The sequence below is a fragment of the Colletotrichum siamense genome (genome assembly GCF_013390195.1).
Source record: "Colletotrichum siamense strain Cg363 chromosome Unknown KSG_Cg363_contig03, whole genome shotgun sequence".
NCBI lineage: Eukaryota > Fungi > Ascomycota > Sordariomycetes > Glomerellales > Glomerellaceae > Colletotrichum > Colletotrichum siamense.
This window is the reverse complement of record NW_023501016.1, coordinates 1,363,001-1,388,966: the sequence shown is the minus strand read 5'-3', so window position 1 is coordinate 1,388,966 and position 25,966 is coordinate 1,363,001. Positions and strand designations below refer to the sequence as shown.

The following is a 25,966-nucleotide window of genomic DNA, read 5'->3' as shown; positions in this document are numbered from 1 at the left end:
TTTACTAGATATATAGGGGGTAGTTAGAGTAAGGGGGACCTCTTATATATCCTTAGTTATACAAAAATTCACAAAAGAATTCTTCACAAAATGTTGTCATATAATCGCTGCAGATGAAGGAAACTATACAGTATTGACAACCAGGCAATTACTAACAGTGTTGTATGCTAAGCCACAGCCAAGATCATCTCATGCAACCGAATGTCGCATATGCATGTCTCAAACAATCAAGAAGGCGCCTCAAAGTCCGCATGTCGGGCCCAAAGCTCTCTCCAGAACTCGCCTAGGATGCCGACACTCTTGGGGTCACCTGGAGGCAACAATTGGGTAACAAATATGGCTCCCATTCGCTGCTCGCGATTAATGAACCATCCAATATTGGGCATGCCATTCCAAGTCAAGGTCTTTGCGGGCAAGTTAGGCACGGTCCCTTGGGTAACAAGACCCCCTAGACCAAATGCGACCTGAGGATATCCCGAGCTATCCCCAGTCAACTGTTCATGCAGTGACTGAAAGATTTCGCGTCAGATTGAGACTCTTATTGGATGCAGAAAGAAGCGTACCTTTTGCTTGAGTAAGCCATCGTACATAGGTGATCCGTGCTGGAACTGCGGAATGAACATGGTTTCCACCGTCTCTGCTTTCAGGAGTAGCGGTGTATCACGCAGAAGGTCCCTCAAAACCGATGCAAAATCAGAGCTAGAGGTTATCAAACCCATGCCGCCAGAATCATCTTGCGCATCAACTGGGTACGGTGATGAGATAGGTACCAGCTCTCCTATGTGATTGCGAAGCCACATCTGGGCGGCGTCCTTCTCAATGTCTGGTCGCTGCCGCAGGTGGAAGGTTGATCGTCTCAGGCCGAGAGGTTTGAAAATATTTTCGTCCATGTAAATGCTCAAAGTCTTGCCGCTCACTCTCTCGATCAAACTTCCAGCCCAGTCGAGGCCCGCGCCATAAACCCAACTACTACCGGGTTCGAACAGGAGTGGAAGAGAAAATGCTTCGTGCACTCTCCCGCTCATTACCAATGGCTCCTCGCCGCGAGACTTTCGCCAAGCAACCAAAAGAGGGTGCATAGCATCGTAGGAAAGCCCGCTCGTGTGTGTTATCAGGTGGCGCAAGGTAATTTTGTTTGTGGCTGGTTTCAGCTGAAAAGATCCGCCGGGACCTTCAAAGATAATATCTGGGCTTTTCAGCTCAGGCAAAATGCTTCCGACCTCATCGTCTAGGTTTATTAACCCCCTTTCGGTGAGTTGCAGCACGCAAATCGTGGTGAGTAGCTTAGTGCAAGAGAACCCAGAGAATAAGGTTTCGAGTGTGATATCCTCGTTACTGTCTTTCTTGGCTCGGCCGAGGCATCTGCTGAAGACAATATCTGGAAACAGAGTTTATAAAAGATACTGGTTACATTTGGAGCAGGTTTAGGTACCACTTTGGTTGAATACGGCGAGTGCAACACCTGGGAGGCCCGTAGATGTGTCTTGGGTCAAAGATACCAGTGTCTCCTCGCAGGCTAACCTCATCTTCTCGAATGTAGCACGACGGTGAAAAAGGTTTGTCCGTTCAATATGTCTCAGAATCTTCACAATCCTTTCATACCAGACTGCCAGATGAACTTTCTGTTCATATACTGGACACTAGTCGAAGCAATGACTACTTTTGACATGAAGACGACTTTGCCTTTTTGCGGCCATTGTCGGCCACTTCGGCCGACAGCCGACAGGGTCGTATTTGCCCAGGAATATGATCTGTTAGCCTCAGAAAGCTCCTCTATGGATCTCTCTAAGTCATCGGAAGCTCTGCTTCGCCCCTTGGACTGCTTACCGAGTTGCTCGTCTTAACATTGCGCGACGTTCGGCATTTCCTGTACCGCCACTCGTTCTTGACCAGTGGGCCAGAGTGTTATTCTCAATATGGCGCATTCAAATGCTTCGTCTTCACAGCAGCCGCCTAATCCCGACCCTGCGCCGGCAGCGCCAACAGTAACATCAGCGCCAGCGCCGACAAGCAATGCCGGGAGAAAACGACGATCTTGCAATCTTTGCAGCCGACGGAAAGTCAAGTGCGATAAGCAAAAGCCGTGCAGAAACTGCGTCAAGTATGGCGGGGAGTGCATTTTCCCGGCAGGCAAGACAGCCCAGACTGAAGTTGCTGTAGCGCCTGAGCTTGTCGCGATGCTACAACGGCTGGAGAAAGTTGTTCAGACTCTTGAACCAAAAGAACCTGAGCAGCGACAAGGCAATTCAGCACCTTCCCCTCCTCAGCCAGAAGGGACCCGCGAGCACAAGCACCCCTCTCCCCCGGCTTCTGCACCGACCATCGAGATTCCTGCGACTGAAGTCGGCGTTGAGGCTCTTGTACACGATGACACAGTCTGCTTTGAAGACTATGGCCAAGCTTCGGAGCCGTCGAAGGATAGTGTTCCAAAGACCAAAGATGGTGAGAACGGCGGCAGAATAATTGTTGATGCTGGGAGAGACACATACGTCAGACGATGGTTTTGGGAGACTCTTAATGCTGAGGTGAGCACTTTTTTGCCACATATTGTTGTGTTTACAGCTTCTCACCGCGGTTTTACAGGCTAGCAGTGATTCCGCAACGGACGATGAACGCTCAGATGTGGAAGAGTGTTGCGATTTCGTGCCGACGACTTCAAAATCCGGAAACCCAGATCCTACACACGCATCAATACAACAGACTGGGAGCAAAGAGCGCGTATTGGCTGTCCTCAACTCGCACAAACACCATTTATGGAAGGTCTACAAAGAACGCGTTGAGCCTCTCACCAAATTGCTTCATTTGCCTTCGCTGGAACAATCGACGATCGCGTCAGCCAGTCCTTCTGCCCCGGCTCCTAGACAGAGTTCGCGGTGCATCCTGCTGTCTCTCCAATATGGTGCTGTGACAAGTCTTAGCGAGGAAGAGTGTGGTGAAATCTTCAATCTCTCACAGGCACAGGTACTCTCTTTGATGCGTGATATAATGGGTCAAATGTTCTCGGACGCCATGCTCATTCATACTGGAGACATACAACCACTACAGGCATTGGTCTTGTACATCATCTTCCTTCGGCACCATGAGCCGAGACTGTCTTGGAACCTCACTGGGTTGGCAGTAAGACTTGCTCAGAACTCTGGAATTCATCGAGAAGGTTCTTTGTTTCGACTTTCGAAGTTCGACATCGAGATGCGGCGAAGACTATGGTGGCAGATCGCGGTCCTCGACACACCTTCTGCAGAGGACTACTCGGGCGAGTACAATCTGTTAGTCCCTCCACCCGAGAACAACACATCATTGCAGTTTCCTGTCTAACTTACATGAACAGACTCGAGATGAGCAGTTGTGATACACAAATGCCTCGCAATCTCAACGATACTCAACTGCATCCGGCCATGATGGAGTACCCACCCGAAACAAGAGGCATCACAGAGATGACGTTTACCTTGGCGCGGTGCCAGATAACTAGCATGTATCGTTGCATGATTGACTCGAGGAGGACCTGCGGAGCTACAGGGAAACCCTACTCACAATTATCCTTCCAGGAACGATCCGACTGGATCGATGGTTGTGAGGCAGCGTTTTCGCAGAAGTACCTGAGAGAATGTTCTCCCACAATCCCTTTCCATTGGGTAAGTAATCACCTTATCTGGCTGAGTAAATGCAGCCAAATGGATCAATACTGAGGATTGAGCCCATAGGTCACGGTGATTCTTACTCGCATGCTTTTCCACAAAGTCAGATTGCACGGATGTAATCCACTACAAGAACCAGACGATTTGTCGGAAACCATTCGTAAAACGCTCTTCCTTGTCGCCGTTGAGGTGATTGAGTTGAACTACAAGCTGAGAACGGATCCGCGAACACGCCCCTGGGCCTGGCTCTTCAGCTCGTACACTCAATGGCATTCTTTCTCGTTAGTCCTCGTCTGGTTGCAACAGGACCCTCTCTGTAAGGGATCACGACGGGCATGGGAAGCAATTGAAAAGGCTATTGTTCTCAGATGGGAGCATCCCCTTTCGCTCCTGGGCGGCAAAAAGCCCCAGCAATGGCGATCGATCATAAGGCAGCTTGGGAGAGCACGTTCTATACGGCAAGATGCTCTTGGAAAGAGAAAGAGACGAGCATCCCGTGCATCCCAGCTCACGGGTGCACCTTCAGCAGCCCCATCGAATGGCGGCATGGCCGCCAGACGTCCGTCACCTGCGCAGACCTTTCCTCAACCTATCCAACAGCAGCCCCATCTCTCACCACAAAAGGCATCGGATCAGACGGTTGGCCCGCGTAACGCCGCACTTGATGCTACCGAAGACGTGTACATGTCGCCAGACGCCATGATGTCGGGATTGGGAGACCACCAGTCAAAGAACTCAATTCCCAGCTTCAACTACGGCGATATGTCAGATATGATGGCACCGTCAGATACGATGATGATCGATGAGGAATTTTCAACTGATGAATTTCAGAGTTTGCCCGACTTCTTGTTCCTCCAAAGCATTTTCCAGAACGCTAGCTAGTCCTTTGAGGAACAAATTGAACATGAAATGACTTCACTATCCGAGCACATTCTTATAGCTGTCCCAGTTCCGGATGTCAATTGATTTACGTAATCTTCTATGGAACATGATCAAGTCCTTATCTACTTTAAGCCGTTCTGTCCCAGTTTGCCCTCTCTAATCTCTTTGTGTATCCCGCTGTTCCCTTCCAACCCAGCGTGAGTGGCGTCGTCCATACCGGGAATCACCATGTCAAAGGTGTCCCGAATGACCGCATACTGGAAGTAACCACAACGAGCGATTGGTTGCGTTTTCTTGACATCCAATTTTCCGTCTGTAAGCACGTCATCGTGGATGTGAACAGCTACAACTCTGCCGATGACGACGTCGACAGTTCCCATTGGTGGGTTGGCAGGCAACCTGATAGTCGAGTGATAGACGCACTCAAACTTGACTGGACTGTCTTTAACCATGGGAACGGGATCTCCGGGCAGTGAATGGCTGTATTCCTTACGCAGCCCGGCGCGCTCAAACTCGTCCACTGCGTATCCAACCTGTTCTGCGGAAATGTTGACGGCTTCGCGCAAGTCCCATGTTGCGAGATTCCAGCAGAACTTTCCGGTCGACTCGACATTACGGACGGTATCTTTTCTTTGCATGTCTGGTTTCTGGTTGGCCGAAAACATGACGTAGGGAGGATCAAATGTCAGGTTGTTGAACTGCGAATAAGGCGCAAGATTATGTACGGTAGAGTCCGTGGCCGAGACGGTTGAGATCCAGCCGATTGGACGTGGAACTACGCATGCTTTGAAAGGATCATGCGGGAGGTTGTGTGCAGTTTTGCCTGGCTCATAGTACATAGTGGTGGTATTGTAGTGGCGATTGCCAAATTTGAGCAGAGAAAGTCTGATGTCGATGGCCTATCAGTGTAATTAACAATAGAGAAGCATGTCCATTTCCTCCGACTCGCGGACGATTGGCTGTCTACGCTGTACAATATATCGACAAGCAGCAGTAATCTTTTCGCTTTCCATCATTGAGCTCGGCCCAGACGCGACTTGTTCAATGCGGGGGTGGAGCACGCTCCGCAGCATCGGATGGAAAACCCGGCCGAAGAAACGAACCCCGACGATACAGAACTTGGGTCACTAAGCTTTACTTTTTCAAGTTCGGGACTTTATTGTACCTCGTCCGGTCCGAATGAGGCAGTAATTTGATGAAGTCCGTCTGCACGTTCAAATATAATCCTCTCGGTCTCCTTCCTACTACATCATATTCTATTCAGCGGCTCTGTATCCAACCCCCACATCCTGAGGAATATCACCTGTAATCCATTTTCCCAACGGTTTTCAAATCATCCTTGCAATTATGGAGGATGACGATGTTGAGATTGGTCCTGGCCGTGACATTCCCACGGACGGAATTCCGGTCAATTTCGTGCCGGCCAAAGCTGGCGAAACTTTCAAATTAGGACTGATAACCTGTCGCGTTTTGGAAGACGGGTCGCGAACTAGTAAGATTCCCCCGATGAGTCTAAATCATTCTTTGTGGCAGAAACGTCAGATTGGAGGCACCTTCCAAGTTGCATGCTAACAAGTATATTCCGTGTGACAAGACAATCGCATCGGCGCGGCTGAGTTCACCCTTCCCCCAGGCCTCAAGGGACCGCCGCCGCACTGGCATGAAATGCACGACGAAACTTTCTTGACGACGAAGGGAACAATTCGCTACCATATTCCTAAGCCTGATGGCACCGAGGATATCATTGACGCAAAGGAAGGTGATTATGTGACGGTGCCTGTCCGGGCTCCACACACGTTCAGCAACCCAACCGACCAAGAGGCCAAGTTTTACAACACATACACGCCCGCCTACTACATCAACTACTTCAAGTTGCTAGGAACTTATGTGAAGGAAGGAAAGCCGATTTCGCCAAAGGAGCATCTGGACGCAATGTCAAACTATGCCACAATCCCGGTGCCTCGCAAGTACATGGAAAAGAAATAGTCAGACGATAGTCAGACGCTGCATTGAGTCATTTGAGCTATCATCAAAGCCGTCAATAAATGGTCACATTCTTAAAGCACAGTGACGCGTGATTTCATCCATCCTCAGAAATTCTTCTCAGTCCGCTCGTTGTTTACTCCGGTGGATTGACGAGGACTTTTGCTCCCCAGTTGCCGACGTTTCTTATTGCTTCATTCTATTATTCTAGGGGCTTCATTTCTATTAGTATTCCATCGATTCTTACAATCGTTCTTTTTAGCATGGTTTTTATCGCCATTGTCCCTATCGTCATCGCCCCTATCGCTTTGTTGTCCATATTGTCGTAGCCCTTGTCGTTGCTGTGATCACTATTCGCCCGTGCTCAAAAAGGGAACAAACGATTTCGCGTGTGGCCTCTCTCATCCCATCACATGAAGTACACCTGGCTCAAATATGGCAACCCTGGACCAGACATCGGTATCGCTATACGACGCTTATCTCAGATTTGTTCGGGCTAGCGTATGCAGGACACGGAGTTTCGGCCGGCGGGCAGCGGACGTCGCATTTGATTTTCAGATTCGCTCATTGGCCACCGATTTGTCCCGCATTGAACCCCCACGTACGTGACCGACCGACGGCCATGCACCTTTCGTGGGCCAAGGAACGGGTTGAGCGAATCCGGCCGAGACAAACGAGCATACTGGGACACAAGTGTATGGTAGGTGATTGAGAACGTATGTAGGCACATCAATGACCTCCCATCCAGACCTCTTCTCTGACGGGCATGTCCTCCGCGTCAGTACGAATTCAAAACGTTGACTTCACTTTCTCCATATCATCACTCCTCAAGGCCAAACACAATGGCCTTTTTGGGGCTCATCTTTGTATGCTCATTGGCTACTGTTGCCTTTGGCATCATTTACGTCTTCGTTGACTATGTTCGCGTCCTCCGACTCAGACAGAAAATGGCTCCAGGGCCTTTTCCACTGCCCCTCTTTGGCAACATCTTTCACATCCAACCTGTCAGACAATGGAAAAAGTTCGAGGAATGGTCCTTGAAGTATCACTCCCCAATCATCACCATTTGGGATGGCCACACCCCCATCATGATCTGCAATGATGCCTGGTCAATGTCCGAGCTTTGTGACAAGCGCGCAAATATTTACTCCTCCAGAGCCGTGAAGACACTAACCGGCAAGGTGTTTGGTCTTCACAAGTTCAATCAAGCCGGCCTTCAATACGGAGAGCAGTGGCGTATACATCGCAGACTTACCGTAAGCAATTGTTTCCGAGGGCAATAACAAAACAACGAGCCGACATTTTCATCGTTCAAGGCTAATCATCCTCTTATCAAATAGCATTCTGCCGCAAATGCCCAAGTTGTGCAAACGTATCGTCAGATGCAAGCCAATGAAGCCAAGCTATTGATCAAGGATTGCCTAGAGGACTCTGAGAGATTCGTCTCGAGTGCCTTGCGATTCACCGTCTCCATTGTGTCCGTCATTGCTTGGGGCAGGCGCATCAGCAGCGAGAATGACACAGTTTTGAAGGTTGCGCAAGCCTTTGTCGGCAGCGCGAACCTTGGTTTCCCGGGGAAGACGTACACAGAGGCTATCCCATTTCTTACCAAGATGCCTCCGTGGCTGAATCCGCTCCCGAACCAACTCAGAAAACTTGCCGAGACCTCCAACAAGTACTTCTATGCCTTGTCTGCAGAGGGCGCGGAGGCATCGCGAGACAACTTTGCAAAGAGGCTCCTCAGGGAGAAGGAAGAACATGGCCTAAGCAAGGTCGAGATCTCGAATTTGACGGGAAACTTCATTGGCGCGGGTGTTGACACGACAACAAGTGCAATGTTGACATTCATCCTGGCCATGTGTCTTAATCAAGATGTTCAGACCAAAGCCCAGGAGGAAATTGACCGCGTCATCGGCCAAGGCAGATACCCTGATTGGTCGGACGAGGACAATCTACCGTACGTTGCGGCTATCATCAACGAGACTCTTCGTTGGCGACCCCCGTTTGCGCTGGGAGGCCCTGCTCATGCTCCCATTGAAGATGATGTCTACGACGGATATCTCTTTCCCAAAGGGACTGCCATCATTGGCAATCTCTACGCCATTCAGCGTAACCCTCGGGAGTATCCCCAACCCGACAAATTCTGGCCAGAGCGGTTCCTGGACGGCTTCGACAGGCCTGCCTACCCAAACAAGAGGGGCCACAACACGTTTGGCTGGGGCCGTCGAGTTTGCAGTGGAGAGGCTCTTGCGCAACAAAGTCTTTACTTCACGATTGTTTCCCTACTCTGGGCTTTCCGAATCCTTCCGGGTCTTGACGATCAGGTGAGTTCTTCGTGTTGCTAGAGAGCCCTAGCTATTCCATCTCAAACCTCGTGCTAATGTATCACACAGAGCAAAGATATTGTGCCGGACCCTTACGCCTACACAACTTCTCAGGTGAACCGACCAATGCCCTTCAAGTTGCGACTGTTGCCTAGGTCGGAGTCTATTACGAGACTTATTAAACAAGAGGCCCAGGAAGCCAGACTGGAGCTTCGGGCCTACGATGCCGACACCACTGTCACGTTTGAAAGTGCCCAGTCGATTTCTCTTGATATGCCCATCTCCAAGGCAGCAAAGAACTCGGGCTTGTAGTGTTCGCATTACACAGGCACTCATCCAGGATAGGAGAGCGCCTGTTGAAATTAGATAGGCGTTCTACATCAATCAGTATGCCTGGTGATCTTTTCTTCACTTGATACAACTTCGTCATTCTCTAGGCTTACGTAGCTGTATATATCGAGGTTGTCGGAATTTCAGGCTTCAGGCGTACGTGCAAATTGCAACTGTCTGCAACGAAAAGGCTGCCTACGTGAACTACTGATATGTACAACACTCTGACCTTTTCTCAATCGTTAGATGATAGACACCGTCAGCTACCCGCCTTGACGTAACATATACCACGACCCGGTCAACCAGATGACCAGACTTAGAAACTCTTTCCAAGACCTGAGCCGAGATCAGCGGTGCACAGAAGCTTTGGGAACTTGCGTAGTCGCAGGAGATGAAAAGGCCATAGATTTAGTTACAAATTTCTACGAAATGTTGCTTCTGGATCCTCCTTTACCATGCCAATCCTTCAGGGGCAGAGCCGCCACGGAGTGCGGAATTCTCGCAGACACCCCGACAAAAAGCTTCATCTTGCTCTGCAGAGGACTTGGTTGCCTGGACAGGACCTCTGCGAGCAGGCCACCACTCTGCTCCGCGTTTCTTCTCCTCATCCACGTGCTCATGAAGCATTCCTTTGACTCTGCCAATGACATAGACAACGGCTTCCTCTACGTCAGGGTGGAATGGCCCAGTCATGTAAGTATCGCTGTTGAGGTTTGCCTGGGAGCCATTGGCCAGCCACTTGTCTTCTGACTCGACCTGACTGAAGAAGTCGAGCTTCTCCTTAACTTGCTCCGGGGTCGCTGATTTAGATCGATAAACCTCGTATCGCATCAGACTGGTGGTTGCAGATGTTGGGACGATGGACATCATGTAGAAGAAGACCGGGCTGTGATAAAAGTCAGAGTCGCATGCCTGTAATCAAGCCTTTGCTCAATGTGACGAGACATAAGACTCACGTCAAAGTGACAGAGGCGTTGGGGAACATGTACGTCGGGCTGACTGAGCCCGAACGCTCTTCTCCCTTCGCGCCCAAATGCGCAACCCAATACTTTTCGAGACCGTAGTTCATTTGCTTATTGCCCTTAAAAAATGGTGCAAGTCCAGGGTGCGCCGTGGGACAATGGTAGCACTAAATATTGTCAGCAACTATCCAGTACAGTACCGGGCGTATTCCGCTTTGAGTGACTAACCTCGTTATAGTTCTCAATCAATGTCTTCCAGTTGAACTTGCCCTCCATCGACCAGGTGTGATCGTACTCATAATCACTCATGTCAAAATTCTCCAGTCGAGGCTGGGTGTCAACGCCGCCAAATTGCTCCTCCCAGCTCAATGTGGGTTTTTCGGCGGCGTCCAGGTTCACCCAGAAGAAGCCCAGGCGGTCCACATGACTGTGAACCTTGTACAACTTGTACTCCTCCTTGTCGAAGTCCTCAACGTGATCGAAGCGGGGAGCCTTGGCCAAGTTTCCGTTCATGCTGTATGACCAGCCTGTGAAGCGGTCAGGACTACCTTGAAATCTTGCTATCCAATGCGAGGAGCCTTACCATGATATTTACAAGACAACACAAATGCTTTGCCTTCGTTCTCGTGGACGATCGGGAAAGCCCTGTGGCGGCAGATGTTGAGAAATGCGTTGATGTTCCCTGCTCGGTCCTTGATGATGAAGAAAGGGTAGCCTGCCATCTCATAGCGGGCGTATTTCCCAGGCTCATTGAACTGGTGAATATGAGAAACGAGGATCCATGATTTGCTGAATATCGCTCGTCGTTCCAACTGATAGAACCCTGGCTCGCGGTACCAAGAAGCTGGAAGTGTGCTCTGCATATTGATCGATTTGTGATGTGCTCGAGGCTAGCCTAAGTCCTAGGATTACTGGTTCTACAATAACGCACCCTGTAAATTGAGTTCTTTTAGAGCTTGCAACTAGCTTGAAGCTTCAAATCCATCCTATACCACCTCGCAGCTCTAGCTACTGCTAATTCGCGTAAGCCACCGGCCGAACGATACGGAAGTACATAATGCCAAGAGTCGTATGCTTCGGCATTCCGAAACAAGCCGAACGCCGACGATTACAAAAAGCACGCCCAGAGATTGGAAGATACTGGGCGAAGGACTGGGCTCGGGTCGTCGGCCGAGCTTTCCGTGTCCTCCATCAGCCCCCGCCTTTGTCGGCGAGGCGGGGCCACCCTGCGGGCCTGTGGCTTCGACGATGCTACTCTGTACATTTCCCCAACTTCAGGTTCGTTTGAACCCACCGAAAAGACTTGAGTTCTGTGCAGTGGGAGTACAGCATCTGCTCAACCACCTGACTTCCAATAAAATTCCAGAATGACTAATAGTCTAACCATGTTTGGGCGCTAGCAAGGACACAGTGAAATGGTAACTTTCCGAGTCGATATCGGCACTTCGGCTGGTGATAACCACCAGATGAACAAAGACTCCATCAAAGGAGGTCAGTCGATTCATTCCACAGCTCTGACGGTTTGGGGACTACAAATAAACTGGGACAAATGTCCACAGATTACGGACGATTCTGATCAATAAAGAGCGATCTGGGATTAATCCTATCAACACTGTCCAAACCTGCATGCATTCTGAACCCTGATCCAGTGCATGTGTCAAGAAGTAAAACATATCGCCTACTTTGGTTCACACGACTCATCCTCAGCCTCATGTTTAACGGTTTGACGCCTCGTGAAGCCATCGCCGATGCTCTGTGCCACATCATGTCTGCCTTTGACGAGAACGACGCGTCTCTGCTCGCCTCCGCTGTGACCCCAGATATCACTCTAACTATCAACGGCAATGATGTGTCGGGCTTCGAAAACGTCAAGGCCCACAGCCTCAACACTGAAACAATCTGGCTCTGCCTTACACTGGTTGGGATGGACTAGGCTCGAGCGAGAGAAAGTTGCTCGGAGGATCAAAACATGTCATCGAGCTCAGTGAAGACGAAAAAGATGGGCTTTACAAGGTCAATTTGTGGCGCATGAAGACGGCATGGAAAGAGGGAGGTACGGGGTGGTTGCACCCGAAAGCTTGAGTTGCTTTCGCTCTTGCAAAAGTAAGTTTTTGTGGAGCTAGTTGGTTGGGTAATAATTTCCCCTTTTCATTGCCAACTCTCAAGGGTGTCCTAGCCATAGGTAAACTGCTGGAGATTTCGCGTTGTAACTCGAAAGTTTAAACGGGAAAAGGTTAGCAGGTAGGTTACCATCAAACCTGTCAAAGCCCACGCCTACTCTCAGCCGTCATGTAAGCAAGTTCAACGTATTGAAAGTTGGGTCGGGAGCGGAGAGAGAGACAGTTGTATCAGTCAATGCATATCCTTCTTGATTGACTAAAGGCTATGGTAGGGTATTCTCGAACTATATTATTTCATCTGATTCATAACTCATCCAACACTACTGGCGACTACCTGCTATGTCGCCGTATCCAACCCCATACATCGCCCTTTATCCTATGTCGGACGTGTTGGTTGAATCCATAAGTAATCGCGTTTGCGAACCCAATAAATTGACTTGAGCTCTGGAGGGCGGCCAGAACTCGACTTTGAGATGTATTGCCAGAGGCCTCCATAAGACGGTTGACGAGGCCGGGAATCCACAACAGAACGTACATGACGGGGTACGCGTTGAGAAGCATCATGCGCTTGATCTCGCGCTCAACCTTTCTCGTCTGTGACCGGATCGGGAAGTCGCTCATCATCGTGGCCGTCACGTTCTCAGCAGCGGGCTGCTTGCTGGCGACGTTCTTGAGGCTTGGGTTTTGCGGGAAATCTCTGGCGGAGAAGTCTCTCTTTGGTGGCATGCGCCACTCCAGAGTTGAGCTCCTGCTCCTGGATCCCTTGCGCTTGGAGGACAGGTCAGGAAACCCGTACTTGGAAAACCGTGCGGACATGGCTGATGGCCTTCGCATGTCGCGATGGTAGGCAGAGGGCCCTCCGAACTGGCTTTGTTGCAGCTTATCCTCCTGCTCAAGGTATGAGAATCTGGCCTCGGAAGCCTGGCTCAAGTCCATCTCGTTGTCGTCAAAGCGGGATATCCTTGCGGACATTTTTCTCTGTCCCTCCACGTCATCAGCGGTGACAGATGCCCTCGCTGGCTTTGTAATGGGCTCGACTCCTTCGTCTGATTCAAAGGAGACAGTCCGCTCGGTCGGACCAACACCACCGCTGACCTTGTTCGACCACTCCTTCAATTCGTCGTCGTCCGGTGTCGATGTCGTCTTGAACGGTTCCTTGAACGTAGGCTTCGGTCGTTCGAATTGGTCCATTTCTAACTCGGGCGTTGGGATAATCTCGAATCCTTGCTTTTTGCGAATGGAAGAGGTCATGACGTTGCCGACACTAGAGCCAGAGTTGGTTGAATCGTAGAGGGGATCTGATGTGTCGACCATGGAGCGGAAGTGGCGGCCGAGGTACCACCAGACGTAGAGGTAGATGAGTATCGTAGTAAAGATGATGGCGAAGCGCCATCCGTGTGTAAGGGAGTATCGAAGGTCGGGTCGGTTGCGGGAGATCCAACACCAGTTGCCGCTGACGGGTTCCATCTGGCCCATGCCGGTCGCCGTGGCGCTCGTGATAATCGGGACCACCCATACGGAAGCGCAAATGATGAACTTCCTGAATGTCGAAGTATTGGGCATGTACGTCTTCCGTGTAATGGTGAGGAAAGTGACTACGGCTATGGCTAAGATGGAGAAGTCGGAGGCTTGGACAGATAGCTGCCCAATCATGCCGTTCAGCACGCATGCCGCGCCGGGCCTCAGATCTTTGTCTTTGATGAAGATGATTCCTGATACGGTATTGTTGAGAGAGTTGATGAACTCTTTTGGAAAGAGGCTCGAGTCAGCATCTTCCACCAAAGGAAGCCACAACTGGCGATCAATGACTTACCGGCCAACGTCAGGTTGAGGACGAGAGCATGGCGGAAAGAGCGTTGTTGATCGTGGTAGAAAATGAAGGAAATTAACACGCCCGTAGTTGCTAGAAAAGAGAGGATGCTACCCGTGAGGGTAACGGATGCGACTGCCGCATCAAAGGCCATCGTGAACCCGCACGCCGTAGATGTTGGTTAGCATCCACGCGCGACGCCTTCGCGGCGGTCTCAAAGTGGGAAATGGGTATCGTCTTGTACGAAAGCCAGTGCGCACGTCTTCCAGGACCGTGGGCTGGGCGATATTGGTTATCCGTTACACGGATGGAGTCACGGGTCAGCGGTGCGAGTCATGAAGTCGTTGCGACGTGGGTCTCCATCCCCTGAAGCTTTTCTATTTATTGAGTGATTGACATACGCGATGCCATCTGAAGTCGAGAACCACCCGACGCGAGTCTAAAATGCCTGTCTTTACCCCAAGGTGCACCTTACAATGTCGGGATGTCTTGCAGGACAAGACGCTCTGGGAAATCGATGCCATTGAAGCACGACATGAGGCTGGTGATACGCCTCAGAGAGTTGCAAAGACAACACGCTGAGGTTGCAAGGGTCAAGGGACAGAGGCGCGCCCATTGTGAACTAAGACAAGGTCCCCCTTAATCAACGCTTGGCGTTTTGGAATGTAGCATCCAGCGTCTGGACCCGCTGCATAACCCGGAAATCGTTAGCTGATGCTCAAAACCGTTAGGCGAAGGCGCAGTTCCACGTGGATTCTTGTGTCAGAAAACGCATTCGGCACCCCGATCTAACCGCAGATGTGCATGTTGAAGGGTTCATCCGTCGTCCCAAGTCTGTGGGCACTCGAGCTGGGCACGCGTCTGTCGCCAACTTACCAGGCCTTTGGGGTGGGCATCAGAATGGACATCCCTCACTTCGCGAAGTTGAGGTTATTAACCGCATGTTGCATTCGTTGAAGCGGCTTTTTTTCTCCTCATGTCGCATTCAATTCAGAGTCTTCTGATTATTGTTACGCGAGAGGCAACTTCACTGTTGATCTCTGAGTGTCCGAGCTCAATTCGGCGGTTATAATGCCGTCCGTTATCGACTTCGTTATCGCTTGGCTTGGCGGCTGCAAAATTTTTATGATCTGCTCAATAGGAGTCCAGCGTGTATATGAAAACACTAAATGTCGGCGCCGTGCAAGCACAAACCAAGACACCGAGCCGTTATATCCCGCGGACAGCCCTGTTGTCGGTGGATGTCAATATCAAGGTTTGGAGCCGGTGGCACTTCAAACCATGTACCCCTGAAAATACATTGGGCCTCCCTGCTCGCTTATGCTGTCTTGGCCTGATAGCTGACAGGGTATTCCTATCTCACGGGCAGCTTCCTCTTAGGTTCATGGAGAATGCGAGCAGAATGTTCCACCGGCACAGTCGGATTTTGGAATCCTTCCGCACCGGCTAGCCCTGTCACGTAATCCAAAGACAGGATCCCATGTGGTTCGGGGGCATCATTCCGCCTCACGGCCAGCCGTTCCTGACGAATTGCAACGGTTCTGGCCTATCGAGGACCAGTCTTCTGACCAATTTCCTCAACTCCGCAAGTTCTCAACCCCACAAGCCGGATGTTGTTCCTTGATTGAAGGCCGGCTGAAGGCTCAGGCCCCCGGTCGTGCACTTGGGCAATTTTTCGTCCCCCTCTTGCTGACCCTCCACACGCGGACGGCATGGGTAAACTGAAACCCAGGCCAACTTACCTCTCCTGGAAAGATTTCGCCACCCTCCCGCACAGGACCTGCTCTGGCGCGGATATTCTCATATGCCGCAATAACGCAAAGTTCTATTTTGGTCTGGGGCCGACTGAACCGCGCGGGAATCGGAAGGCGAGCGAGCCCGCCCAGCCGAGCTAGACCAACCATCTCGCCAGACGCGGCAACAAGAGGGTTGCAAGCAATATACTTAGCGTGATGCCAAAAGAATTGCGTTCGGTGTCGATATCAGTAACCGGCACGCCAAGAGCGAGACTGTGCCGAGTGAGGCCGACGATGCCTTCACAGTCCTCGTCTGAAAATCTCGCAGCTCTCGCTCTTGGTTCCCCCAGACTTTCTGTCTCAAGTGATCCATCTCCTGACTGAAAACGGAATGTTGTTTGGCCCCGTTCTGTCTTTCCTCGTGGTTCTGGCCCACGGTTAAAGTTGAGAGAAATTAATCCCCGAGTTTGTTCATTGTTGGCTCCGCTCTGCAGAGGGGCGAAGCGTGGCGGAAAAGAAAAGCACAGAGCACATCGCGACGTACGCGAGGATTGTGTCGTGGTGCGCGGAGTTGGACATGAGTCGCGTGCGTGTATGATGTTCAACCACCATGTGTCCGAAACAACGAATGTGCCCTGCTATTACTCCCGACGTGATAATCCGCACGGATAAGTTCGGATTGAAAAAGTTGCCGGCCTGTCGCCTCTGGAACTGGCCCCTGATCGCCAAAATTTCCCCCTTATGGCTGACAATGGGATTCTTCATCAAGATAAGGCTCCTCCCTGCATCTCGAGGAACATCACGCGTGGCAGTGCGTTCAGAACCTTTAACGTTTCGGAAATTCACACGTCACGGCCGGAAATGTTGCAAGGCAGTTGACGCTTATGATCACGATCGCGGATTGAGCTTAGCGCAGGACCGAGACTTTTTATGAAGCTGCTGTTGGCGTGGCTTGGCGCATCCTTCATCATTACAGAACACTGAAGTGTTCACGGTTTGTGTTCAATCGGAAGAAAAGACTAATGTATGGAGTCATGGACTCGTTCAACCGAAGTTTCCTGACAGAACTAGGCAGACCCGGATGATGTAACCTTAGCCACGTTATCCCAGCGGCTGCAACCGACTTGCAAGCCATGCAAGATTATTCGCAACCGAGCAGCCCTCAGAAGAATGACATCCTTCCCCAGGCACGACTAATGCTGCGGCTGAGCACTGCTGAAAATGGTTATTGATGCTGAGGTGGACTATACTCGATGGAACACTGCGATGACGAGTTGCTCACGTTGTCTTATCTGACATGATACCAGAGCTGAACATCTCGAACTCCAGTGGTTTCTCTCGTCCGGTGACTTTCTGTGTGATAATCACGTAATTACGGACAATTCAATGCCGGTGGATACAATGTCTCAAGTACCAAGGATTCAGCTTAGCTGAGAAAATTTGCCCCGTAGGGCTAGGTTGAACCATGCGTCGACAGCCAAGTTAGTCTGGACTCTTGAACAAGGTTAAACAGACTTGAACGAACTCTTCGTAGTCGTCGTAGATGGTCGGAAGATACGGTTGTTTGAAAATGACTCAATCAAAATGGGTTATGTTTTCTGAAACTCAAATTGATAGGCTTCGACAACGATATCACATGATGCTGTTCTGGCCCAACCACCACTTCCGCTTTGGCAATTTCTTCATGTTGATGAAAGTCCGAATCGAGTGTTGAGATCCCAAAAATGACTGTCTACTTAGAGTTACGAGCTGGTCTGGTGCCTAGTTCGGATCAATCATCCAAAGTCAAAACCCATTTTCCTTGCAGCTGAGGAGAAGTAGTTAGCATTGATGGCGCGATACGGCTTTGGGAACTTCTTACCTTTCCAGCGGACATTGTCTGGACCAGTCTTTCCACGTCGTTTAGCTTTGCCCTTTGAACCTTTGGAACAACGGCTCGTCGCTTTACGAACTCCAACGCCTCCAGAATATCGGCTCGCGTCCCAACTGAGGAGCTCAGAATCTTCCATCCCTTCGCAATCAGCCAGAGAGGATGGAAGTTTACCAGAGCCTCATGACCCAGGACTGCCACACACATGAGTGTCCCAAACGGCGCAAGTACCTCGAATGCTTGTTGATATGCAGTCAGTGAGGTCGCGGCAACTACGATGGCTTTTGCTCCCTTCCCGTCCGTTACCTTCATCACCTTCTCCCCCAGAGTTCCGGGCTCGGTCACGTCAACATAGTGCTCAGCACCCTGCTCTTTGCAGATTTTGGACTTCTCCTGTCCAGCATCAATTGCAATAACACGGTATCCCATTGCGTGAGCATACGCAACAGCTAGGGCACCAACGCCTCCGGCGGCTCCAGAGATTGCGAAATACTGTCCGGGAGTGACGTGGCAGCCCTTGACAGCCTTGTAGGCCGTCACACCAGCACATAGAATCGGTGCAATCTCCTCGTCGGGAAGATCGTCGAAATGTGGCGGCAGTCTGGCTAGATATCGATACGGGACGAGCGAATATTGGGCGAAGGTACCGTCGTAAGTCTTTCCGGAATGCATCGCCTTGACACATCGAGTCTCTCCTTCATTGACAAGATCCGTGCAGGCATCGCAACTTCCGCAGATGTCGCGGGTCCAAGCAATGCCAACTCGTTGGCCTACCTCGACTGAGGGGTCGAGAGAGGAGACATTGGAACCAAGAGCAGCAATTTTGCCAACCCCTTCGTGGCCGAGGATGTTTCCGACAGGTCCAAAATGACCCAGAGCCATGGCAAGGTCTGAAGCACAGAGGCCCGTCACGGAGAGCTTGACGAGAACCTCATTTGGACCGGGTACTGGTCGCGGTTCATCGCGTACTGAGAAGGTCGGCGTAGCGTCAGATGCTTGGGTTGACTACGGTGGGTCAGTTGACATCCTCGACGCAATCCGAGTCTCTGGTCGTGAGATGAACGTACAGTTAGAACGGCGGCTTTGTGCGTCTCCATCTTGATGGTCTTTGGAATCTTCTATGAATGATTGCTTCTATCTGGCGATAATGGACTGTAGTTGGTGAACTAGAAACGAGTTTTGAGTTTGACCTGATGTTCCTCGAATCTATGATGTAGTTCCTCCCTTCCCCGCCAATCCCAAGCGGGGGAAGTTCAGACCATTCGGATACGTATTTCCGCCCGTCGGACAGTCCCGCGCGGCCGAGGTCATGGCGGCGAAGTTTTTTCTCTTTTGAGAATGCTGTTCGCTCGAAGATGAATACTGACATGTCCTCTTTGACTCAATCTTGAAGTTGAGGTACAGTATCTCCATCGACGCGTGTGGCAGATGTGGGTTTCCGAGAGCCGCGGGAATTCGCTAGGCCCGGGTTATGGCGTTATCGCCCCCGACCTAGGGGTTTCGATTCGCTGCACGTAGTGAGACATGCCTGCGCCGTCCGGGCTCTTTTTTCTCCTCTTGGCCTTCGGACTATGTCTCAAAGGAAATGACACTGAGAAATTCATCAATCAGTCTTTTGAAGAACTGGAGATGTGGGCACATATCGTGGATCAACAGGGGTACTCCATGCAGACAAAGCTGTCCGGCTGGAGGTTAATTGTGCATGTGGTTACCACATGAATCCCCCGGAAATTGAGACGTTCATATCGTGCCGTGCTGACGGATGCTCAGTAAACGTCCAACCATCATCACCCTGGGTTTCCGCTGGAGGAAAGATCGCGAGAATTCGGCCATAATCGTGACATCATGATCCATGTAAGGAATCTCTTACATAAGCGCTGTCACGAAGATTCGGCCCACGGCGAAACATGAGCACCCGAAGTATCACATGACTGAGTCCAGCGATGGCCCCTGTCTCAGAACAGGCCAACAACATATTTTCTGTAATCATCTAATCCACCAGTCCTCACCGCTGGATCCTTGCGCCAAGGAACCGCATAGTTGCAATGTCCACTCAGAAGTCATCGTTCTCAAATAGGGGCTTCCAAATCCACCAGTCTGTAATTCGGCATCCTGGCGGAGGAGCACACGACCGAATTATACACATAGTCAACCGCGCTCTTAGGGGCGTGCGTTCGGGCGAGCATCCGGCACCTCACGGCGACGCAGCCGGGAAACGGCCAGCACTCACCCTCGATCTTAGCTTCCAGGGGATGCAGCATATTCCCGAAGACGTTGTTGATCTAACCAAGGAGGACCTAGAATGGTTCGTAGAAATTATCGCTTATCTTGAACGAAAAGGTGACAAGCTTACGCCAATGTGCGTGATAGGCTCACGATCTCCCACAATCTTTTGACCTGTCTGCCGACTCGGTTTGGAGCCTGCATGAACCTCCGATATCTGGATATTAGCAACAATGACCTCAATGAGTTCCCATTATCTGTAATGAACCCGTCATGTTTTCCCCAGACTCGTCCTAACGCTGTCGCAGATCTGCCAACTGAAGTCTCTAGAGATCTTAAATGTTGCTCATAATTCACTCGGGAACATCCCTGATCAGATTGTTTTACTTTCATCACTCAAAGCACTCTTTCTTCAGAGCAATCAGATTGGTTCATTGCCACTCAGTGTCGGGTTGATGGAGTCATTGCAGCTCATCAAGATCAGTGGAAACCCCATTGAGTACCCCCCGCCGGAGATCTTCAAGGTACCCAATCATGCAGAAGAAGCAGATGCCATCGTCACCGCACGGATCATGAATTTCTTCAGGTGTGATGCGTACCCTCAGCTTCTCGTCCCAACTGGCAATCTCGATCTCATCGATGCCGCGGATGCTGTGGCCAGCTGTCTGCCCCGTTTACAGAGACTCCTCTCAATCGACCGCTTTGCCAGATTGACGCGGCATCAGTTTAACACGGTGTCAAATTTGGAACGCTTGGTGTCGCGCAGTGGGCTGCATCTACGAGAAATGCAATTGTACATCCAATTCGCTTCTGAAGGTGATGAAAGTGCCCAGGAGGGTCTGTCGAAAGCTTGTGTGCGGCTTGTAAGATCCATGTCGCGAGTGTGCCTCGAGATCGGGAGCAATTCCGATATGATAGTTGACCAGGCTGGAGTCCAAGACGTTCTGCCTCTTCTAAGCCTCCTGCATAGCACCTGTCGGGACCTGAGGTTTGCGCTGCAAGCATTCACCCCTAATAAGTCTTGCGAAACTGAAGATCCAGCCACGAGTATGCCTTTGACTGCTCAACCTGGTATAGCTGCTGCAGATATTCTCTCTGCTGCACAAGAACAGAAGTCGCTGTTGACCCATGGAACCAACACCAACAGCGATAACCATGATCAGTCGCTGGACTCAGTCGTGCTTTCTCTCTTGGAGGCTTGTAAAGCGTACAAGGATCTTCATGATCAGCTCCGGGGACAGATCTCTGCAAGTTGGCGCAAAGATGACGCGCGAGAGCCTAGGATGTGTCCAGTCAGGTCTTGGAGCCAAGCCTGCGCCTCCTGCTCAAAGACTGAAGAGGCTGCCTCAATTCTCCGAAGCTGTCTGCATCTTTACACCCCCAAAGCATACGCTGCAAACGACCCATCAGTTTTTATCGAGTTATCCTCTAGGTTTTTGAACAGCTGGGCAGACCTCGGCAAAGGAATGATGGCACTGAGAAAGGTTCTGTATCTTTCGACGGACGTGAGAAAGCAGTTGCAGAATACGCAGACAACTGTGAAGCGGGCCACGCAGCTTCTAAGCATTTGGATCGAACAAATCGAAAACAACACAAAGGCGGAAAATTACATTTGAGGCTTCGGGGAGACTTATTTTGATTTTACCCGCAAGCGAGGACAGATGAGACCGTTTTAGAACATGAGCTGTCATAGACGATAGAGAAAAGTTGATGAGACGGGAATGATGGGAAACATGGATGATTAATGCAGCAGTAATAATTAGAAGATCGGGACCAGTTGTCCCATAAGAATATTGTAGTGCTTGAATGTGAGACAAAAACTACTTTTTGGAATCTCTGCACTAATCGGAATACCACGCACCATATTTCCTCTCAGCATGTGAATGCTGAGCCAACCTCACCGGATCTGTAAGCATCAACGATGCTCTGAATCGTGGTATACGTTCCAGCCACGGTCATGAAAGATGCCAAAGCCACCGTGAAGCAATGCAATAGACACAGACCCATCTTTGCTTTACTCAAGGACCGTACTTCCCAATCCATGTACAGTCCCATAAACGCAGGAATAATAAGCTGTGGCACAAGAAGATGCAAAGTCAGAACTGGACTGTCATCTTGATCATGTATGGGTGAACTTACACATGTTGGCATGCAGCAGATAGAGCCGATGAGACCAACCAGGTAACTGAAAAATGGCACTGCTTCAGCAATGACGAAGGCAAGTGCACTGATTCCCAAGGTTGATCCACTTGCGACGTCAGTTCCATATGTCCTCATGAAGTCTGCGAGGTACTCACAGCCATGTAGCCCAGTGAACGAAACTCTTGTTCTGCAGATGAACCGAGCTGCGGAGAATGCGAACAAGCAACTAGAAGTTGTCAACGGCTCAACTCTGTCTTTGCAGTGGCAAAAACGACTCACAAACTTGGCGGCCAGATGGACCCACAGCGTGGTAGTCATGATGAAGCCGGGAATGGAAATGCCGTAGGCTATCTTCTCCAACGTTCCGCCTGCGCTCCCCAGTGATGGGCTGGCGACATACTTGCCACAATAACTTTGTAGTATTTAACATCTCCGTGTCATCCAGAAGGACCTCAAAATAACTCACATGTAGACGACGGTCCCAAAAGAGACGTAGCATGCGCCTAGGAAAATTTGAGACGAGAAAAGCGATTTGGTGAACGACCTTGGGCTTCTCATTTCCGCAATGACTGGCATAAAGGTAGGTGTCGAGCCATAGCCAACTAGGATATTGTGAGAAAAGGCTCCGACCAAGTGTAGCATTGCAGCGCTTACCGAAGAGGTTGATGGTGGCAACTACCCCAGGAACAAACGCAGGAGCACCAATGGAGTGAACCTCCATATCATAAGGACCCTCCTGAGGAGCAGCGGCTGGTCTATCGACCTGAGTAACGCCAACTCTGTAGTTGAGTGTCAATATCTAGCAGGATCTAGGTGATAGAAGAGGCCGAGTCTTACACTACAATGAATACGGCCGTGAATATCGAGGCAAACCCGATCCATGCCAGAATCGACAATCTTCCAAGCGTTGGAATACTGGAGATTAGTGCAGTACACGTTGCTGCGACGAGAGTCCAAACGATGTTGCAGACTGGGCGGTTAGAGAGTGTCTTGAATCCTTCCGCCAGGCCAACAAAGCCAGAACCAGAAGCTAGCCTAGACCCATGGTCAACTAAACATAGACCGCATTGGAGTCGGATAGAAGCTTACACCCAAGTCAAAAGAAACAGACCGCCTGCGACTTCGCGAGCCACGGGGCCACCCATTAGGGCAGCGGCATCGGCGATGTTGTGCACACCGGGATACCGCATTCTGAAGGCGTACATGACGTAGGCGTAATCTGCGAGTTACCCAGATTGTAAGTGATTGCAGAGTGCAGGCGAGGCCCAAGAAGATCAAAGAGCATTGCCGAGAACTCACAAGTCGTGAGGGTTCCCCAGCTCACAAGGAGAATAATTCCCGGCCCATATCCCACTGCGCTAAATGCTGACGGAATAGTCAAAACGCCGGTCGCGAAACACAGCTTCATCAAGATAATGACTGTACGTTTCCTGTGATTATGCCTTAGCAAGATTTCTCTACAGCAAGAAAGTCACGTAGTCGTGTTGCGCGTACCAGCCGAGAGCCCGGTATTGGGCTTGTTGGAAGACCTCACCGACATCTTCAACATCGACGGATCCGGTCTGACTACTGTCGCCAGGAACAGCATTGTTTGGGGCTGTCAAGTCTGGCTTCTCGGACAGATTCGGGCCTGAGCTTGTTTCGTAGGAGGAGGGCATTGTGGCGGACGTTTGTACTGCGAGGACTCAGTTGACTGGACAGTTTGCGGGCCAAGTAGAGCCGATGAACTAAAAAATCGAGTAGCTCGGTATTTAAGCTCAATGCGCAATGACTGCACGCTGTCTTACGAGGGATCACGGAAGGGGGCAGAGTGGTTATAAACATCAGAGGTCGGTCAACGAGTCCCTATCACAGACTCTTCTTGTCTCCAAATGCCGGGGTTCATGACCAGGGCAAACTACCCCTCAACCGTGCGGAGAATCCTTGAAAGTTGGAGGTGTTCGGACATGCAAAGGACGTAGGTATCTGATATCTACATGTTCCACTAAGCGTGGGCCTAGGACACGGCATTCCGTGGCTGTTGGCAAAGCATGCCATCTACCCCAAGGCCTGGCTGCAAGGTTATCAACCGGCTATGAATTCATTGGCAAGTGCAAGATAACGCTAGACAGAGGTGAGTGCAGATCTAGTCCTATTTGCGGGGAAGATTGCTTGGGTAACCCCATGGAGATAAAGCCCCCAACACCCACAATAGATAGAGCGGGTTCCACCTCGCGGATTCCCGACGCTAGCAGATTTCCGATAGCGATGCCATGCCGTCGAGTGACACCAAGGGTTGGAAGGCTGTCCGGTCTACCGGCGAACATCCTCAAATAGCCTAACCTGGTTCAATGCACAAGCCCGAATGCTGGCTGGTAACTCTAGAGATATCGGCAGAAGGATTCGTCAAGAAGAATGCGGCTTCAGAAATATTTGTAGTGCGTGATAATTGAAATTCCATTGACAAATCTAGGAATGGGCAGGAAACTCAGTCGGAACTGACGACTCTGAAAACATAACTTCCTCCGTTTATGGTGATCTCTTGATTTGCAGCCCAAATCTGGCTGTCTTTCTCCAAGACCTCAACAGCCTGAAAAGCTCGTGGAAGTCTTGAGACATTCCCAGACTCGAAAGAAACCTCCCAGCTTGCGCTAGAAACGTTGCGATCCTCCCGGCGAGCCGAGAATGAGCCGTCGGGGAACTTCTGAATAGCCAAAAATATGCCTCCGACCTTTCCAATAAAAATGTTTCCGTCTTCACTCTGAAGAATCCACGACATCTCGCTTGGTGCACTCTTCGATGTGATGTCCCGCCAGACCTCTTCATAGTCCGTCGGCGCACCGCCCTTGTGCGGGCAGGGGGTGGTTCCAATCTCCAAATCGTCTCCGTTGGGTAACTTGTTGAAGTAAGCGTCATCAGGAACGATGAGGTCAAGCGAATCAATGATGTGCGTCCACCGAAAAGTTGCTGAAGAAAGCCGCAGTCAGTTGTTTGCACACGAGGGACAACAAAGAAGAAAGCATGATGCGAGTGGTGGCATACGGGGAGATTGTTTCAAAATAATGCGTTCCCCGGCGCGGCTCCATTGTATGGTTTGATCTTCTCTCGTGACTCGTAAGTCGATGAAGTAGCCGCCGACATTGAGGGCGATTGTGTCGGTATCCTCGTATGCTGGTTCAGGAAGCCAGCGGATGCTGATGCGTTTAACAGCTTGAGAAGGCATGTTTTTGGCTTGGAAGGTTTAGGAACAGCGTGATGTAATATCAAAGGCAAACAGGTTGAAAAAATAAAGTCATGGAGAATCAGGTTTGATGAAGCTTCTTCTCCGACTTATGCTCGGAAAATGAGCGCAATGATTAAGTGCACCGGCACCGGACTGCACTCCTTCGATAAACCGGCATCGAGACCCACAAAACGGCACCAACGCATTTTCCCGGGTCAAGTCACTCTGAAGGCTTTCTATTGCCATGTTGGCGCCATAAGGTACACCGACGAATGACTGATTATGCTCTGTTCTAGGTCTGTAAATGGAGTTCATCTCATTACAGGGCACATCCATGACACGCCTAACAACTTACGTAAATATTATTCTCACGTCTTCAAACCTCAGCATGGCCAAGGAAAGAGGAAAACGCAGCATCGCGAAAGAAGGCAACATGAAATGTTTATTACAACATTCGACTGACTACGGGGTTCGACTTACTCTTCAGGGCTTTCCACCAATTTCTAAAGAGTTACCTGGCTGCTCTATGCTTGGAAGATGGAAGTGGGTGTGTTGGGCCTAAGTCACGTGTGATCTACATATATTACTCCCCGCACTGGCGGGCTGATTCTTTCCCACTCCCAGTGCTCGTTGGAACAGCTTTTGGGAAGCAAACCAGACAACCGCAGCAACCTGACCTTCTTTGTATACTCAATCGATTGAACCAATCGACTGGTATACCGCGGATGTGAAATGGATATAGTTGCA

General features: G+C 50.5%; 10 protein-coding genes across 10 annotated transcripts; 3 read left to right on the top strand and 7 right to left on the bottom strand.

The window, feature by feature from the left end:
* Nucleotides 1–227: 227 nt before the first annotated feature.
* On the bottom strand, nucleotides 228–1,025 carry mlcH-1 (Acyltransferase mlcH; the record flags this gene model as incomplete). Its single annotated transcript, XM_036636229.1, has 2 exons — nucleotides 228–509; nucleotides 564–1,025. 2 exons carry the CDS (start codon nucleotides 1,023–1,025, stop codon nucleotides 228–230), a joined length of 744 nt encoding a protein of 247 aa, XP_036498823.1.
* Nucleotides 1,026–4,639: 3,614 nt separating this feature from the next.
* Nucleotides 4,640–5,356, bottom strand: CGCS363_v004379 (Uncharacterized protein; the record flags this gene model as incomplete). The annotated part of the gene is made up of 1 exon (XM_036636228.1): nucleotides 4,640–5,356. One exon carries the CDS (start codon nucleotides 5,354–5,356, stop codon nucleotides 4,640–4,642), a length of 717 nt encoding a protein of 238 aa, XP_036498150.1.
* Nucleotides 5,357–5,864: 508 nt separating this feature from the next.
* CGCS363_v004378 (uncharacterized protein) lies at nucleotides 5,865–6,503 on the top strand (the record flags this gene model as incomplete). Its single annotated transcript, XM_036636227.1, has 2 exons — nucleotides 5,865–6,009; nucleotides 6,112–6,503. 2 exons carry the CDS (start codon nucleotides 5,865–5,867, stop codon nucleotides 6,501–6,503), a joined length of 537 nt encoding a protein of 178 aa, XP_036498149.1.
* An 839-nt stretch (nucleotides 6,504–7,342) lies between these two features.
* COX2-2 (Cytochrome P450 monooxygenase COX2) lies at nucleotides 7,343–9,136 on the top strand (the record flags this gene model as incomplete). The annotated part of the gene is made up of 3 exons (XM_036636226.1): nucleotides 7,343–7,756; nucleotides 7,841–8,824; nucleotides 8,894–9,136. The coding sequence occupies 3 exons, from the start codon at nucleotides 7,343–7,345 to the stop codon at nucleotides 9,134–9,136; spliced, it is 1,641 nt and encodes a 546-aa protein (XP_036498158.1).
* A 468-nt stretch (nucleotides 9,137–9,604) lies between these two features.
* On the bottom strand, nucleotides 9,605–10,979 carry cntA-1 (Carnitine monooxygenase oxygenase subunit; the record flags this gene model as incomplete). The annotated part of the gene is made up of 4 exons (XM_036636225.1): nucleotides 9,605–10,040; nucleotides 10,111–10,283; nucleotides 10,345–10,643; nucleotides 10,700–10,979. 4 exons carry the CDS (start codon nucleotides 10,977–10,979, stop codon nucleotides 9,605–9,607), a joined length of 1,188 nt encoding a protein of 395 aa, XP_036498157.1.
* Nucleotides 10,980–12,566: 1,587 nt separating this feature from the next.
* Nucleotides 12,567–14,200, bottom strand: CGCS363_v004375 (uncharacterized protein; the record flags this gene model as incomplete). The annotated part of the gene is made up of 2 exons (XM_036636224.1): nucleotides 12,567–13,981; nucleotides 14,050–14,200. 2 exons carry the CDS (start codon nucleotides 14,198–14,200, stop codon nucleotides 12,567–12,569), a joined length of 1,566 nt encoding a protein of 521 aa, XP_036498156.1.
* A 3,353-nt stretch (nucleotides 14,201–17,553) lies between these two features.
* On the bottom strand, nucleotides 17,554–18,749 carry ADH1 (Alcohol dehydrogenase 1; the record flags this gene model as incomplete). Its single annotated transcript, XM_036636223.1, has 3 exons — nucleotides 17,554–17,589; nucleotides 17,644–18,657; nucleotides 18,720–18,749. 3 exons carry the CDS (start codon nucleotides 18,747–18,749, stop codon nucleotides 17,554–17,556), a joined length of 1,080 nt encoding a protein of 359 aa, XP_036498155.1.
* Nucleotides 18,750–19,697: 948 nt separating this feature from the next.
* On the top strand, nucleotides 19,698–21,491 carry sog2-1 (Leucine-rich repeat-containing protein sog2; the record flags this gene model as incomplete). Its single annotated transcript, XM_036636222.1, has 3 exons — nucleotides 19,698–19,957; nucleotides 20,023–20,134; nucleotides 20,184–21,491. 3 exons carry the CDS (start codon nucleotides 19,698–19,700, stop codon nucleotides 21,489–21,491), a joined length of 1,680 nt encoding a protein of 559 aa, XP_036498154.1.
* Nucleotides 21,492–21,747: 256 nt separating this feature from the next.
* On the bottom strand, nucleotides 21,748–23,675 carry mtr-9 (N amino acid transport system protein; the record flags this gene model as incomplete). The annotated part of the gene is made up of 10 exons (XM_036636221.1): nucleotides 21,748–21,948; nucleotides 22,015–22,123; nucleotides 22,173–22,243; nucleotides 22,297–22,429; nucleotides 22,484–22,619; nucleotides 22,672–22,796; nucleotides 22,855–23,052; nucleotides 23,107–23,236; nucleotides 23,317–23,447; nucleotides 23,512–23,675. The coding sequence occupies 10 exons, from the start codon at nucleotides 23,673–23,675 to the stop codon at nucleotides 21,748–21,750; spliced, it is 1,398 nt and encodes a 465-aa protein (XP_036498153.1).
* An 809-nt stretch (nucleotides 23,676–24,484) lies between these two features.
* Nucleotides 24,485–25,219, bottom strand: CGCS363_v004371 (uncharacterized protein; the record flags this gene model as incomplete). Its single annotated transcript, XM_036636220.1, has 2 exons — nucleotides 24,485–24,963; nucleotides 25,039–25,219. The coding sequence occupies 2 exons, from the start codon at nucleotides 25,217–25,219 to the stop codon at nucleotides 24,485–24,487; spliced, it is 660 nt and encodes a 219-aa protein (XP_036498152.1).
* Nucleotides 25,220–25,966: the final 747 nt, after the last annotated feature.